Source organism: Papio anubis, unplaced genomic scaffold (genome assembly GCF_008728515.1).
Source record: "Papio anubis isolate 15944 unplaced genomic scaffold, Panubis1.0 scaffold179, whole genome shotgun sequence".
Taxonomy (NCBI): domain Eukaryota; kingdom Metazoa; phylum Chordata; class Mammalia; order Primates; family Cercopithecidae; genus Papio; species Papio anubis.
In genome coordinates, this window is record NW_022161789.1 from 153,033 (window position 1) to 170,583 (window position 17,551).

At 41.8% G+C, this 17,551-nt stretch overlaps 1 protein-coding gene across 5 annotated transcripts in view; it reads right to left on the bottom strand.

Moving 5' to 3' along the window:
* LOC116272741 (rho GTPase-activating protein 28-like) overlaps positions 1 to 9,841 on the bottom strand; it is a 62,096-nt gene extending 52,255 nt beyond the window's left edge. The window contains exon 1 of one of the 5 annotated variants that reach the window (XM_031661511.1): positions 7,931 to 9,841. In XM_031661511.1, the coding sequence (XP_031517371.1) occupies positions 7,931 to 7,986 (56 nt within the window). In that variant the 5' untranslated portion in view covers positions 7,987 to 9,841. The remainder of the gene's footprint in view (positions 1 to 7,930) is intronic. The other 4 variants (XM_031661512.1, XM_031661513.1, XM_031661514.1 and 1 more) reach the window with 4 other exon arrangements.
* Between the last annotated feature and the right edge of the window lie 7,710 nt (positions 9,842 to 17,551).

A 17,551-nucleotide genomic window follows, 5' to 3' on the forward strand; every position in this document is an offset into this window, starting at 1 on the left:
GTATCAAGGTTTTTTTGTTTGTTTGTTTTTTGTTTTTTAATAAAGCTGGAACTAAGAGATTTTTGTTGTAGTGTAGTATGGTGCCACTGAAATTAAGACGTGAATATTATTTTCTTCAGCAACAAAACTCACTGCAAAATTTAATGCATTTGATTAAATGGCATTCTTCATTTTGCTTAACTGTATTTTCTCAATTTTCTAGAGACATTATACATTACTTTACAAAATGAACAAAGATCTTTTTTTTCTTTTTTAAAGAAACAAATAAGAAACAAGAGCTAGTACAAGAAATTTAAGTTGGCTGGGCATGGTGGCTCACGCCTGTAATCCCAGCACTTTGGGAGGCTGAGGCAGGAGGATCACCTGAGGTCAGGAGTTTGAGACCAGCCTGGAAAACATGGTGAAACCCCATCTCTACTAAAAATACAAAAATGAGCCGGGCATGGTGGTGCATGCCTGTTGGGAAGCTGAGGCAGGAGAATTGCTTGAACCTGGGAGGCAGAGGTTGCAGTGAGCCAAGATTGTGCCATTGTGCTCCACAATGGGCGACAAGAACAAAACTCTGTCTCAAAAAAAAAAAAAAGAAATTTAAGTCAATATGGTGAAACTGACAATCTACCTCCCCTGCCACCCAAATAACTACAAATGGCAGAAAAACATATATTTTTTAAAAGAAAAGGTTTTGAATAGCACTGGAAACCAGCCAAGAATTCCACAGCAGGCCAAATGAGAAATATGTAGGTGTAAAGCAAATGAGATTGGTTTGGTAAGTTAAAAATCTCTTCCTAAGAGCAACATAAGATAAAATGTCTAGGAAGGGAAGAGAAAAACAAATAACGTAGAATGAACAAAGAGTAAGAAATGGCCGCAGACAAATAATTAAGACATGTTTAGAAAAACAGGAGCCAGGCTGACCTCTCTTGCCATAAATATGTAGACAGCAACTAAATATAACCCAAGGAAAAAACACCAAAAAGATGCGATCTAAATTAAATGAAACTGTTGCCTTAGGGATGGATGAATTCCTAGCTTGAGTATAGAAGTCTAAGGGGGAAGGAACTCAGGATGCCACAAAAAAACACATGGAGGGGAGAACAAGAAATGAAATCAGCTTTTATCTCCCTCATTACTTTGGTTTTGCATCTGGGGAGCCTGCGTACTAACCAGCCCATCCCCTTTACACACGTTAAAGTTAAGCCCCCCTGACTCACACAAACACACAATCAACAATTTTGGCCTTTCTGGAAAATAGATCTACTCAACTGCAAAGGAAACATACAACAATTTCCTATACAAATCAATCAGAAAAATCAATAAAGTCCAGCTCTATGCCTCTGCAGAAAACTTTAGAGGCCCAGTGAGCTGTAATTCCTTCTACCTGCAATGTGCCGACAGCTTCTGCCTTGAGAATACCTTTTACACACTGTGTCCTTACGTGAAGGCGTAGGGTGAATCCTATCAACCCCCTGCTGTAAAAGATTCTGATAGACGGGGCTGGGGGAGGGGCTGGGGAGGAGGACAAGATGAAACACCTTGGATTGATAGTCGTGGTCGGAAGCTCTCCCTCCACTGGAGGCACAACCTAAAACCTGAAAACACTCGCTGCCACCCAGCGGGAGGCACGCAGGTCCCTGACCACATGGTACTCACATCACTGTGCACTCACAGATTGCCACATATTCCAAAAGCTAATGCGTTCTCTACACGCGATGTTTACATTTCCAAAATAACTTGGAAAAAACTAAACGTTTATATCTATATTGATACTGGAAAAATATTTATACAGGAGTCTGTTATTTTTTCTGTGTGAACCCATGAAGACCTAGCTTTCGTTGACAAGATCCTCCACACAGGATATGCAATAGAAAATGATTTTCTGTTGTTGTTTCTGCCTGTAGATCTTTTGTAATGATAGAATTTAGTTATTTTAGATTTACCTATTAAATTATTCTTTACTAAGTTTAACAGCTGTGGGTGATGGAGAGATGCGGCTGTGTTTGCTGACAATCTGAATTATGTAGCATCTTTACCTAAGGGAAATGAGAATTTATATCCTTTATTCTACATTTGTATCATAAATGTTCTGGGCAGAATTATTTGTAATAACTCCAAACTGTAAACAATCCAAATGTCCATCATCAGGTGAACATCAATAGTGGTGTATTTATACAATGGAATATTATTTAGTAACGGACTAAATTCCTAAAACATGCAACAAATGGATGAATATCAAAATTATTATAAATTAAAGAAGCCAGACATAAAAGAACATACTATAATTAGACTTATATGAAACGAGAAACCAAGCTAAGGTGTTAGAAATCACAGCTGGGCTTGCTTCTCCAGGACAGGGGGCCTGCTGACTGACAGGGCCCAGGAGAAATTTCTGGGTAATGGAGATGTCCTATATTTTGATTAACTGTAATTACATGGGTGATAACATTTGTGAAAATTAACTGAAGCTGGGTGTGGTGGTGCACACCTGTAGTCCCAGCTACTTGAGAGGCTGAGGAGGGAGGATCATTGGAGCCCAGGAGTTTGAGGCTGCAGTGAGCTATGATTGTGCCAGTGCTCTCCAGGCTGGACAACAGAGACCCTGTCTCTAAAAAACAAAAAACAAAAACACAACTGAAATTACTGAATTATACATCTAAAATGTATGCACTTATAGTTTGTAAGTTATACTTCAATTTAAGAAAACATAAAAATTATTTGATTTTCTAAAAATAATGTAATTCTTACCTTCTGAGAAACTTAAAAGGGCCATTGCTGCTTTGAACTGAGATGATATTGCTATAATAATGGGTATATTAGAGATTAAAAATTGCTTTGGGACATAATTTGTTTGCCAAACACAAAGAGTGAGACAAGCTAAATAAAAATACAATAATGACCAAAAAAAAATTTTCAAATCTGGAGCATGAAGTTGAAGAAAACTAGAAAACAGAGCAAACAGAGTAATATGAGCTAATTTCACAGAATCCTCAGGGTGTCGCTTTTCTAGCCGGAAGCCTCTGTGACGGGTGCAGCCTTTGTCCGAGTTTTGCTCGGGCCCACTGGATTCATTCCACCCACTTGGCCCAGCAGGCTGCACTTGGCTTGTGCTACTGGCCCAGATCCCAAGCCTGCCAAGGGCAAGCTAGGTGCAGAGTGGCAAGTAGTGTGTGAGCAAGCACAGGGTCCAGCCACAGCATAGAGCCAGGCACGTCGGCTGCACTGGGCAGGCAGCTCCAGGTGCCAGTACAGGCACTGGCTCTGTACAAGGCTATGGCTGGACCAGGTGTACCACAGATGACTTCCACTGTGGGCACCAGGGAATGCGGTGGTGCCTAGAAGCTTGGAGATCCGAGGAAATGCAGAGCCCCAAAGAGGGTGTCACAGCCCTGGCTCAGAGAGCCCCTAGGTCTGGGCTCCCCAAAGGGCCACAGCTCTTCTCTCCTTCTAGTTTGCCCACAATGTGGCAAGTGGGAAGCATGTTTCAGACCTGTTTGTGTTACAGCTCTTTCAGTCTCACCATTTGGTGGGTCCCAAGTTCTAGTCCCAGGTCCAGGAAAAATGAGGTACACGGACAACGGGAGGGTGAGCAAGACAGGAGCTTCACTGAGTGACAGAACAGCTCTCAGGAGACCCCCAGTGGGTAGCTCCTTTCTGCAGACACGTCATCCTGAAGAGACCTGAAACAGGTAGCCCTTGTAGTCCCTGACATCTGTGTGACTGGCTGAGTCCAGGGGTTTTTACGGGCTCAGAAGGGAGGAAGTGCATGCTGACTGGTCCATGGGTGGCCATGGGCGGGCTTGGAAAAAGCACTACCCAAGTGGCTGAATGGTCATCAATGAAGTCCTCAGTCAGGTCAGCGGACTTCACTCAGAGCTGGCAGCCCATCCTCCTGGCTTCAGGCTGTTCCTGGCTTGAAGGTGGGTTTTCACCAGGTACCTGACCCTTTCTGCCCAGCAACCTGTTTGCCTCCCACCATCAACATGCCATCCACAGTGCCTAGGCTGTTCTTGCTGAGGGGTACCTGCAGAGCTGTGCTGAGCTGCCCTCAGCACCCACCTTGGCCTCCCTCCCATGCTGGTTGGTGCCTAAAGTTCAGAGGAGGGCCAAGGCAGCAGGGGGCTGGAGTGTAAGCACTGACCTGAGCATGTGCACACCCTGTGGGGTTGCGACAGCACCCAGGCTGTGCCACAACTTTGCTCCACACTGGAGTGGGCGAAAGGAGCGGGGAGAGGCCAGGGAGCATGAGCAGGCACTTCCAAGCCTGTGGGAGGAGGGGTTTCCCAGGCCACCATGGGTCCAGTGCTGCAGGTGGACGACTGTGGCTGCGCCTGGGAGCACAGGGCTCCCACCCTGCCAACTCAGTAGGGGGCAGGGCTCCCACCTGCTCCTGGCTCCTGCTGGCCCCACAGAAGGCACAACCCTGGCTGCACCTCCCTTGCTGTAGCTAGTGTCTTCACAGAGGCAGCTCCAGAGGGGCCTGCCTTCAATAAAATTTAGGAGCTATTCAAATTCAATTGAAGCAAAGCATCCAATATGTGCTCTTGAAAGATGGGAGTGGGGAGAAAAATAATCTAAGACATAATAGAAGAAAATATCCAGCAACTGAAGAAAGAAAATTACTCTTAGACAGAAAAGACCCACTATGTGCTGACCAGGATGAAAAAGATAAAAAGAAGATCTTTGTGAAAGTTCAGAATTCCAGCAATAAGTTCAAAATAAATTCAAAATTTATAAAATTTAAAAAGTTGCAGAGAGAACAAACACAAAAACCTAGAGAAGTTTATTTATAAAGGAATGAGGTCCAGGCAACTAAAATAAGAATAGAAAAAACTTACAGTCACATTAAGGGTGTAACAGTTTGTCAAAAAAAAAAAAAAAAGAGACAGAGAGAAATTCTACTGTACAAGTTTTCCAGGAGAGTGAAGGTTTCCTTTTAAAAATGGACAGTCAGTTGTCACATGTTCCTAATATAACCCCTCCCTGAGACCAGTCTGGTTCGACTTTTATGTAACTAAGTGGTGAGTTGTTTTTTAGTTGCCATTGTGAACCCAAAATATCTGAGACAGGTCTCAGTCAATTTAGAAAGTTTATTTTGTCAAGGTTAAAGATGTGCCCATGACACTATCTCAGGGTGTCCTGACAACATGTGCCCACAGTGGTCAGAGTACAGCTTGCTTTTATACATTTTAGGGAGACATAATACATCAATCAGTACATGTAAGATTCACATTGGTTTGATCTGGAAAGGTGGAACAACTTGAAGCAGGGGCTTCCAGGTCATGGGTAGATTTAAAAATTTTCTGAATGGGCTGGGCGCAGTGGCTCATGCCTGTAATCCCAAGACTTTGGGAGGCTGAGGAGGGTGGATCACCTGAGGTCAGGAGTTTGAGCCCAGCCTGAGCAACATGGTGAAACCCTGTCTCTTCTAAAAATACAAAAAAAATTAGCTGGGTATGGGGGTGCATGCCTGTAATCCCAGCTACTTGGGAGGCTGAGGCGGGACAATCGCTTGAACCCGGGAGGCGGAGGTTGCAGTTAGCCAAGATCGTGCCATTGCACTCCAGCCTGGCCAACAAGAGTGAAACTCTGTCTCAAAAAAGAAAGAAAAATTGATTGGCAATTGGTTATTAGTAGAAAGGAATGTCTGAGTTATGATAGGGTTTGTGGAGACCTAGGTTCTATCATGCAGATGAAGCCTCCAAGTAGCAGGCTTTAGAGAGAATAGACAGTAAATGTTTATCAGACTTCAGGTCTGTGTTGATGCTAACGCTAGAGGGTATAATGAGGCATGTCCAACCCCCTCTTCCACTGTGGCCTGAATGAGATTTTCAGATAACTCTGCAATACCCTGGCGAAGAGAAGGGGTCCATTCAGATAGTTGGAGGCCTTAGAATTTTATTTTTGGTTTACACCATGGACCCCCAGGTTGAAGGTCACACAACATGAGCATAACCAGATGAACCAAGCATGCAACCATGGGTGGAACCTAAGTGCTCAGAATGAGGAACAGGGACTGAAGTAAGCAGACACCATATGGCAGGATCTAGGATCCAATCAGATTGAGCCCTGGCATCACCCCATGGCAGGATTCAGTCAGAGCAGGCCTCCTGGCATCACCTTATTGCAAGATCCAATCAGATCACCCCTCATTACCCTCTAACTATAAAACTTGCTCCAACCCCCGGCTCAGTGAGACAGGTTTGAGCATTTCCTCCTATCTCCTTGCCATTTGAGTTGGAAAAAACCTTTCTTGCTGCAAAACTTGGTGCTTCAGTGTTCTTTCCATTTTGCATGGGCAAACTGACCCAGTTTGGTTTGGGACACTAACGGGTATCAACAAGGTATCAGAGCCTCCTAAGCATCCTGTAAGTATAAGGATTAAGTTCACGTGCTAAGGCAGCAACACGAAAGGAAAAAGTTGTTAGTCCGTGTTAAGGCTACTACTACATTGTTTTGCAGTTGTACAAGCCTTGGTTAATTCGCCATTAATTTCTTAGTTTTGTGATTTAAAAAAACCCTTCTACTTGCTTAAAATTAAGTTCCTTAGATTTTCTTTTATATGAAGCAAAAAGATATAACTGATTTTTAACAAATGGTCTGATTGTATTTGACAGTAAATTATGAATCAATAGCAAGTACAGCTATTTGGTTATCATTTAAGACACTGGAAACAAACTAAAAGGATTGTTTTACATTTTCAATAAACTAACACTTTGACAGATTATTTCATTTATGTTTACTGTACATAAGGAAGGTGTCTTCTTTTATCTACATAGGAATTGATTTGTAAGGTAGGTTTCTGACTACTGTAGATTGGATTGTAAACATTTTGTAAGTGCTTGGGTTTAGCAGCATGTGTGATTAGAGTCAAGGGTCATTCATACGTAACACACAAATAGACCATTTATTGTAAGTAGCTTACTGAAAAATAAATATGTTGTCTATTAATGAGATTATAAGATATTCAATGGACTTTTAAAATCAGGATTATTGACATATATCATATATGCAATTAACTGTACATAAAGTATATATAACATACAATTTGATGAGTTTTGACAGTTATATAGACCTATGAAACCATCACCACAGTCAAGATAATGAACAAAACAAGCACCCCCCAAAATGGACTCATGCCTCCTTTGAATCTCTAGTTCTCTCCCCTCCTCACCCTCCCTCCTGTCCCCAGGAGCCAATCAATGATCATCTTTCCCCCATTATAGGTTAGTTTACATTTTCTATCATTTTGTGTGAATCAAATATTTTTGGGTCTGGCTTCTTTCACACAGTATAATTATTCTGAGATCCACCTGTGTTGTGCATATCAATAGTTTGTTGCTTTTTATTGCTGAGTAATATTCCATTTTGTGGACATACCACAATTTTTTTAGCCATTTACCTGCAAATGGCCATCTGGATATTTTCAGTTTGGGGCTATTACAAATAAAGCTGCTATAAACATTGTGGATAAGTGTTTGTGTGTATGCATATTACTTACGAGTAGAACGGTTGGGTCTTATAGTAGGTATATCCTTAATATTTTAAGATGCTGCCAAGAGGATAAAACATTTTACATTCCTAACAACAACATATGAAGGTTCTAATTGCTCTGAATCTTTGGCAATGCTTGGTATTGTCAGTCTTTTTAAGTTTAGCCATTCCATAGGGTATCTAGAAATATCTTACTGTGGCTTTCTTCGCATTTCCATAATCATTAATAATGCTAAGCACCTTTTCACGAGCTTACCTACTCAACTTGAGCTCATTTACCACTGAATATTTTCCTTAAAAATTATCTAAGGTAGATAAGTATGTTGAAATCTGTGGTTGTCCAGCCATCTTAATTATATTGCACTTTTTTCAAGTTTTGCTCAACCGTCTTGAAGAAATGGCTTATTTCATGCCTACCACCATCCCCCCAACTGTAACTTACCATGGAACCACTTGCCTTGATAACTGTTGGAAGCTCTCTTTCTTCCTTGGTGCCATCCAGCTGATTAGTGTGGTTGTCACAGGTATCACGAGGCTAACAGAAGAAATCAAAGCCACGTTTATCTAGGCATATCTTTCCAAATATGATTGCGTATTCACATATGCATTACTCTTGAGTTTTTACATATAGGTACAGCTGCCTGGAGATATATACAATTAATGACTACCTGGGCATTGATAACAGCACTTACCAATTCATTCATAATTATATTGATCCTCATAAATGCCATGTACTGTAACAGAATTGGTCTCAGAAGCAGACTCTGCTAGCTTCCTGCCAAAACCCACTTTCTTTTCTTTCCTAACTTATGAATATCATGATTTTGCTCCAAGATGCTATGTTCTAACTAAAAAGACTGAGTGTGATCATCTGATGGTTATATCCAGTAAGATATGAATGCAATTCTACTTGGTGGAGTGTCCAGGAAAGCTAATGTTTTCTTGTGAAAGTGGATGAAGTCAGCTTCTTTCAGAAGCATTGACATGGTGCCTGTGATGTCCAGACATCCTGTAAGTATTAACAATTGGTCCATACACTAAGGGGGGCAGAATGGAAAGAAGAAAAAATTGATAGATCCATGCCAGGGCAGCCATACCAGCCTTGGCCTTCCTCCTTAAGCTTCTTGTTTTGTAAGAAAACCTCTAATTGTCTAAGTCTGATCTAACTGACAAAACCATGCTATTTTAAAGTGAGACTTTATGATGGTATTTTGCAATGGTTTGTAAACCAATATCAAGAGAAAATCCAACATCACGAAAAAGAAGTACAGTGATAAACATTCTACGAAAAGCAGATAATGAGGAAAGAGAAGAACATTTATAATTTTTTTTTAGAGAGATTTGAGAGGCAGTTGCAACAAGAAGTCAGGAACTAAGTATAACAATAAAGGGGAAATCAGTGGAAAAAGAGGCATTCTTGTGAATTAACAGTATGATTGTTGAATTATAAATGCAACAGGGGCCAAGTTATAATTACTCATGGCAAATATTAAAATTAAGTCTCTACAAGAATAATGCAGACAAAATCTACTAGCAGACAAACAGAAAAAAGATATGGAAAATAACTGACAATTTAAGATATGTGAGTTTAATCCAAGCAGTGAAAGAACAGAAAAAGTGGAGAGAAAGAAAGAATTACAGAAATAATGGGAAGAGAATGTTCAGAATTCAAAGGAAAGGAAGTTATCAGAAACAAAAAGCTGAGTGCTGATGATGATGAGAAAAAGAAAGATTTCATATCCTAATGATATTCAGTTCTTCAACAATAAAAATACACCTACAAGGTTTCCAGAAATATAAAAATGAAAGCAGGATATAAATAAGGGAATAAGTTTTAGGGAGGCATCAGACTTCTCAACAATAACACAGTATGAAAAAGCAGATGGGCCAATAGCTATACGTTACTGTAGGAAACCGATTTAGGGTCTAGCATCTTGATACTCACCAATTTAGGATTCAAGCTTTTTGGATTATAAAAATTTAGTATCCAGAGACATTTCTTGCCAGATTTGCTCAAAGAGTAAAAGGCACAATCTGCTAAGAAGATGTAACATTCTGTAATACATGTGATTATGTAAGTTGGTATTTTTACTGTTCTACGTAGTCATTTCATTATATTCTCCTTCATCATCCTTCTGCAGGACAGGACAGTGCCTGCCACCTCATTCCATAAACTGTCCAGCAGCTCACGGGTATGCCTAGAATAACTTCAGCGTTCTCTTCTATCTCAGTGAGAAGTTTATTCATGCGTTTGGCACCGTGCTTACCCGGGCGGTTTTTTTTTTTTTGAGAGAAGGTCACCCAGTCTAAAGTGTAATAGTGAGATCATAGCTCACTGCAACCTTGAACACCTGGGCTCAAGGAATCCTCCCGCCTCAGCCTCCCAAATAGCTAGAACTACAGGAACATGCCATTGCATCTGGCTAATTTTTAAATTTTTTTTTTTTTTTCCTAGAGACAGGGTCTTGTTTTTTTGCCCAGGTTGGTCTCAAACTCCTGGGCTCAAGACAGCCTCCTGCCTTGGCCTCCTAAAGTGCTAGGATTACAGGCGTAAGCCGCCATACCTGGCCCTGATTAACCTTTTAAAGGTGGTATGACCTTCAATGATTTGAAATGAAAGGCACAGTGAAAGCCACGTGAGAGAACATTTTGCCCATGAGGAGACTGGGAAGGAGACGGAACAGAGGAGGCTCACTGTAATTATGCTTCTGTCTGCACGTCCTGAGGATGCCTGAGATCCTTCTGGAACTTTGATTATTCACTCTTTCACATGGAGCTCAAGACAGAACTGCTTTACTTACCCCAAAGTGACAGCTAATGGGTTGGTATAGCTTAGTTGGGTTGGGGTGGGTGGCAGCCAAGGGGAGACAAACGCAGGGTGGGTTAATGTTCGCCTTTGGCCGACGTAAAATCATTTGGTAAACATTCCATTCAAAGGCCAACTGTTATCTTACCTGATAACTGTGAATAACCATGTCTCACCTTCTAACCATCGCCATTGCTTTTGTTTGCTTTTTTTTTTTTTTTTTTTTTTTTTTTGAGACGGAGTCTTGCTCTGTCACCCAGGCTGGAGTGCAGTGGCCGGATCTCGGCTCACTGCAAGCTCCGCCTCCCGGGTTCAAGCCATTCTCCTGCCTCAGCCTCCCGAGTAGCTGGGACTACAGGCACCCGCCACCTCGCCCGGCTAGTTTTTTGTAATTTTTAGTAGAGATGGGGTTTCACCGTGTTAGCCAGGATGGTCTCGATCTCCTGACCTCGTGATCCGCCCGTCTCGGCCTCCCAAAGTGCTGGGATTACAGGCTTGAGCCACCACGCCCGGCCTTTTGTTTGCATTTTAAATTCACTGTTAAGCTAATATATAAAAATCCTGTGCGCAGGGGCCATGTCTCCTTATTTTACTGCTGTTGTCTAGAGTGCTGGGCACTTAGTGAGTGTTCACTAAATACCTACAATTGCTTCCTGGTGATTACCCTATAAACCGGACTCTGATCATCACTTTTTAAGGGAAGAAGAGAAAGTAAAGGCAAATGAAAGAAGTTTTACCCCTCATACACCTAGAAATATATTATATTGAGAGATCTGCAAAAAAGAGTACCATAGAAGGTCTGACACACACTTGAGTTTCAGGAGGTTCCCACTCTTTCCTCAATGTTAAGACTGGCTCATGGATCCTAAACTGCTTGTGCAAACAATATGGCTTATACTGAACACCGGCTTTCCTTCTGGGAGTCTGGAATTTTGTGGCGTACTACGTAGAGGGTGCCTATGTGATCAACCCGATAAAAACCTGGGGCTCCTTGGCTTTATTGAACTTTCCTGGTAGAAACAGTTTGCTGCTGGAGGAATTAATCCTGTCCTACGTTACCCCCGAGAGAGGACTCTTGGAAGCTCGTGCAGATTCCCTGCACTTCGCTCCATGCACCTTTCTCTTTGCAGATTTTGCTCTGTATCCGTTTGCAGTAACAATTCCAGCCATGGGTAGGACTGTTTGCTGCGTCCTGTGAGTCCTTCTAAACCACTGAACCTGGGCATGGTCTTGGGAACCCCTCACCCAGGAGGAAACCAGAATATATATTTTTGATATTTAAACTAATATATTTTACAATTCCATATATAAGTGTTTGAAGATTAGCACTTGTCTAACCTACACACACACACACACACACACACACACACACACACACACCCCGCTCCCATCTCATCCTTTCGTGATTATCTACATTGTTATCTTCTGTTTCATATGGTTAGATTTGAAAAAGGTAAGAAGTACATTTTTCAAACCTTATCCACCTCTGCTTGCCTGATGCAATGTCTGCAGTCCAGTTTAAAAATCTACTCACAAAGGATGCAACATACCATTGTAAAACAGAAGTCCCCCTCTAATATACTGAGAGAGAAGACGTTCTGTGAAAATTCACCATATTTTTCCTCTAGTTTGGAAGAAGGTAAAAGATGGAATATAAGAATAAAAAGATACAAGATTAAATACATAAAATAAATCCAGAATAATGAGAATCCCTAGTCAGGGGTGGGGGTGTGCGTGTGGTGTGAGATCGAAATTAAGGCTCGATATGATGAGCTGCCTGGAAATCTGGTGAGATCAGATGGCATAATAGCAAGTTCTCCCCACTGTGCTCCCGCAGAGAAGCTCCCCCAGTCAAACAACCCTCCTTATCCAGAGGACAGTTCTTGTGTATCTCTGAGTAGTATTTCAGTTCCCTGCCAGCCCATGGAATTACTCAAAAACCCAATCGCTTTCTCCTGTGGGAGCCAGGGAACAGCCTACCCTCCTAATGCTACAAAGCCTGCAGACCCTGCTTGCTCACCCTGTTCCCAGGAGCAGCCTACATGTGGCCCTGTGTGGCATGCAGTGTCCCCCTCTCCCAAGCTGTGAGGATACGTGACTAATAAACTGCTGTCGATTACACATGACCAGTGTCGGGTGCTGTGTGTTCAGCCACTCTCATAATCCAAGGGTGGAGAGCTTTCCCTCACCACCGGGGCAAAGAGAAGACAACCAAAACAGAAGGTAGAGCCAGGTGGGACACAAAGCTCACAGAAACCCATTTTTTAGAAAGGCTTCAGTGTCTGCTCTGACTTGCCCTCCTCTGGCTGAGGGGTGAGACACTGGATGCAGCAAGGGGAATGGGGACAGCAGAGAGGGGCAAACGCCTCAGGCCAAGTGTCCTGGTGGGGAGGAAGGAAAAATACAATAAAATTAGAAAATGGATTAAATTAGAAAAGAAAATAGAGACAAAATCTGCAAAACAGGATTGCTCACAGTGCCTGCTGACTATACTCCACATCCGGACCTCGATCTACCCTAAGGCAACAGAAGAGTGGCCAGAACACAAACTAGCCACATTCAAACCACTCAGCAGACTCTTAGGAGAGACAAAGAACCTACTTCCAGATAGAGTGCCCCACATGAAATCTCTATAACATAAAAAGAAACTGTACAGAAACAAAACATCATCATCATCATCATCATCGCCATCTTCATCCGATCAAGGGTGGGAATAGGAATTATTCTTGGAACAGCAAAGAATCCTTCTCCTCTAACAGGAAGGAAAAAAACTAAAGCTAAAGAGAAGGAAACATACTGAAGTATAACAGAGGAAAGTCTCTGACTGTAAATGAGAAATCTGCCACCACAAATCCAGGTGGAGGCAGATGTCAGCAAACCCCCGTCCTTCTATGGCTCCTATTCACGATGCACCATTTCAAACGGTGGACCCAAGTTTCATGACACGTGGTATAGATCACGCATGGGATTCATCTCATAGAATTAAAGCCTTCTACTGAGACAGATTCATTGGCAGTCATGAACTCAGATTAGCATTCTTTCAAACTTTGCACTAAAACAGACCAGATGGGCTCTGATGAAAGGTGTTCACTTCCTGTGCTAGATAGTGTACTTTTTCCCACTTACCACTATACATTTAAAATGACATAGTGCAGCTTCCCATGATATTTACATTTAGAGTGGTACATATACACCATGGAATACTATGCAGCCATAAAAAGGAATGAGATCGTGTCCTTTGCAGGGACATGGATGGAGCTGGAAGCTGTTATCCTCAGCAAACTAACACAGGAACAGAAAACCAAACACTGCATGTTCTCACTTCTAAGTGGGAGCTGAACGATGAGAACACACTATGGACATATGGTGGGGAACAGAACACACTGGGGCCTGTTCAGGGTCAGGGAAGGGAGAACATCAGGAAGAATAGCTAATGGATGCGGAGCTTAATACCAACATGATGGGTTGATCTGTGCAGCAAACCATCATGGCACATGTTTACCTGCGTAACAAACCTGCACATACTGTACATGTACCCCAGAACTTAAAATAAAAGCTGAAGAAAAAAATGCAATTCTAATTCCAAAAAAAGAGATATTTACCTTTTTAAAATAACTGATCTGGGCATGGAGGCTCATGTCTGTAATCCCAGCACTTTAGGAGGGAAGAGGCTAGGAGTCTGAGACCAGCCTGGGCAACATAATGAGATCTCATCACTATAAAAAAATTTAAACATTAGCTGGGCATGGCGATGTGCAGCTGCAGTCCCAGCTACTAGGGTGGCTGAGGTGGGAGGATTGCTTGAGCCCAGGAGTTCCAGGTTACAGTGAGCTGTGACTGTGCAACTGCACTGCAGCCTGGGTGACAGCAAGACCCCGTCTCAAAATGAAAAGAAAAGAAGTGAAATGTCAAAATATTTCTTATGGTGGTAATTAAATTAATACTAAAGGATATATGGAGGGTAGCTCAAGATTTTCCATTGTGAGCTCATCCAAGAGAACAACACTGATCTGACAACTTCCCCAACATTTTGACTTCTGGCTGCAGCTATTACTGTGGGTGTTATTCTTTCTGTTAGTAAAGTAGGGCATATAGTTATTTGTGAATTGATTTATTTATTCCTGAGTTTATTTTTAAGAGTCTCTTTTTTTCTTCATTGTTTCCATATAAGTGGGCATTTTTTTCCATTAGTTTTTCTGTCTTGAAATAATTATTTTTTCTAACCTCCTTACACTCGGTTTCCCTTGCCTTAACTTACCAGTTGACCATTTCTACAGGGAATGGACAATACCTCCTCTTTATCCAGAGTCACATCCAAAAGAGGAGTTGGGATACAAAAAATAATCTGGCTATTGAAAAAAATGAAAGTGTATTTTATTTTATTTATAGTTTCCCAAATTTAATTGTGCAATAAATCACTTGTTATGTATACTATGTGTACATTCATAGAGATTTGTGGCGATAACCATAGCTATGATTACTTATGCACTTGTCCTTGCATTTAGCAATTTATCAACCCATACCGAGCACCTACTAAATGCCAGGCACATTAATAGACACTATTCTCTGTGGAAGACACCATCAACTGTGCACCCCAAACCCAGCCTGTTGTCTTCCTTAAGTTTTCTGGTTGTTTTTATGAAAGACAAAAGGAAACTGGATTCATGGTAGGGAAAAACACCACCTACATCATCTGCTTCAGAGAGAAAAACAAACTCATATTTGTATAACACATGATCTCTTGTGTTTTCTGTTATGTGCAGCCAAATGTATATATATAAGTTATATAATCATTTTTACAGCACACTGTATATTTATATAGTCAATTGTACATTAATTCCACTTTTAGCTAGTTGCTTATCAATTATGAAGCTAAAGATAAATTAGATCGATTTTGCCCAGTTAAATGTGCTACTGAAAGGAACATTTAATTCAGATCTTCTGAATGTTGGAAAATGTATTTGGGTACTGGAACTCTGCTCATGATGAACAGGACTGTAAACCATGCGTGATGTATCTGGAGACTGATTTAACATTTTTGATTTAGTATACAAGTAAAACAGGGGTTAAATGTCTGTTCCTTTATTATAAAAAAACTCCATTGAAAAACTAAATGTATTAGATATTTAGTGAAATCATAACATTTCTTTGAACCCATAGAAATTGTCATTCTTCACCTTGTCTGTCCGTATTTTCTAAGTTTCCAATAACAATTATGTACTACTTTCATTGTAAGAAAAAACACATTTATTTTCTGAAAGGCATAAGTACTACTGAAAAATCAGCACAAGAAAATTCAATCAAGATAGCAAAATGTACAGGCTACCTTCTCCTGTCCCTGCAAATTACTCCAAGTGTCAAAAGATATATCTTTTTAAATGTGCAGTTCTAAAAACCACTGAACATTTCCATTAACAGAACAGAAATTGTTGGAAGTTCCTGGCAGATAAAAACCAGGCAGGAATGGTTTGATAGGGTTAGAGGAAAACCTCTGCCTGTAAAAAGGCACAAGAGAAAAATGCATAGAAGGTAAAGGCTGATCCAGAAAAAGCCCATTTCCAGAACCAAAATAAAAGGATCAGGGAGGCACCCCACACTCAGAAGGACAAAAGTAACTGCAAAATATTTTTCCGAACAAAGAGGCTAGGCAGACCCTTCCCTCCCAGACACTGAAGAGCAGGTAGTAGCTAACTCTCAGTAATGAGTGATGCCTGCCTCGGTGGCAGCGGCGGCTGTCCCAGTGAGTGTGTGGTGGTTGTAGACAGAGGCTGAATTGCATTTCACTTGGAGCCTTCTAAAAGAATATGGACAGGAGTTAAGAAGAGAAGTTCAGTTTGCTTGAAAAGGAAATTACAGTTCTACAGGACTCCTATGACTTTGGCATTGATGCCATATGTACGTGTCTTTTAAAAAATATTTTATATTTTTAAAATTTTTATATTGTCAACATGGAATTTTTAAACTTGAAAATATGACTCATACAAACGTAAAATGGGCACATGTCAAACGTTTTGTATTGTTATTTTTTTAATTTCTATTTTTTGTGGGTACATAGTAGGTATACATATTTATGGGGTATATGGGATATTTTGATTCAGAGGTGTCATAATCCAAAATGTATGTGTCTTAAGTGAAGGATGACAGTCAACAAACTTCACCATTCAAAAAGGCCCAGACTCCTATTCACAGGAGAGTTCTGGGAGAAAAGAGGACCATACAACTCTCATTACCTATACTGATCAATCAATCAATCTAATCCTTTCTTAATAAACATAAATCAACACCCAAGGATCAAAGTCAACAGAGCAACAACAATGTAAGAGAAAAACGACGACGCTAAAATAAACACATGACTCTGAAGGAAGCAGAAAATTCAAGGAAAAGAAGAGAACTTTGAAATTTAAGGTTTAATTCAGTTATTACCTTCAGAATGCTGAGAGGCTACTGCAGTCAAGAAACAAGAACATAGGAACAGCTCCAGTCTCCAACTCCCAGCGCGAGCGACACAGAAGACCGGTGATTTCTGCATTTTCAACTGCGGTACTGGGTTCATCTCACTAGGGAGTGCCAGACAACTGGGGCTGGTCAGCTGATGCAGCCCAACCAGCGAGAGCTGAAGCAGGGCGAGGCATCGCCTCACCTGGGAAGCGCAAGGGGGAAGGGAATCCCTTTTCCTAGCCAGGGGAACTGAGACACACAACACCTGGAAAATCGGGTAACTCCCACCCCAATACTGCGCAAGTCGGCACACCAGGAGATTATATCCCACACCTGGCCGGGAGGGTCCCACGCCCACGGAGCCTCCCTCATTGCTAGCACAACAGTCTGCGATCTAACGATCTAACCGCAAGGCAGCAGCGAGGCTGGGGGAGGGGCGCCCACGATTGCTGAGGCTTAAGTAGGTAAACAAAGCCGCTGGGAAGCTCGAACTGGGTGGAGCCCACAGCAGCTCAAGGAAACCTGCCTGTCCCTGTAGACTCCACCTCTGGGGACAGAGCACAGATAAACAAAAGCTGCAGAAACCTCTGCAGACGCAAACGACTCTGTCTGACAGCTTTGAAGAGAGCAGTGGATCTCCCAACACGGAGGTTGAGATCTGAGAAGGGACAGACTGCCTGCTCAAGTGGGTCCCTGACCCCTGAGTAGCCTAACTGGGAGACATCCCCCACTAGGGGCAGTCTAACACCCCACACCTCACAGGGTGGCGTATACCCCTGAGAGGAAGCTTCCAAAGAATCAGACAGGTACACTCGCTGT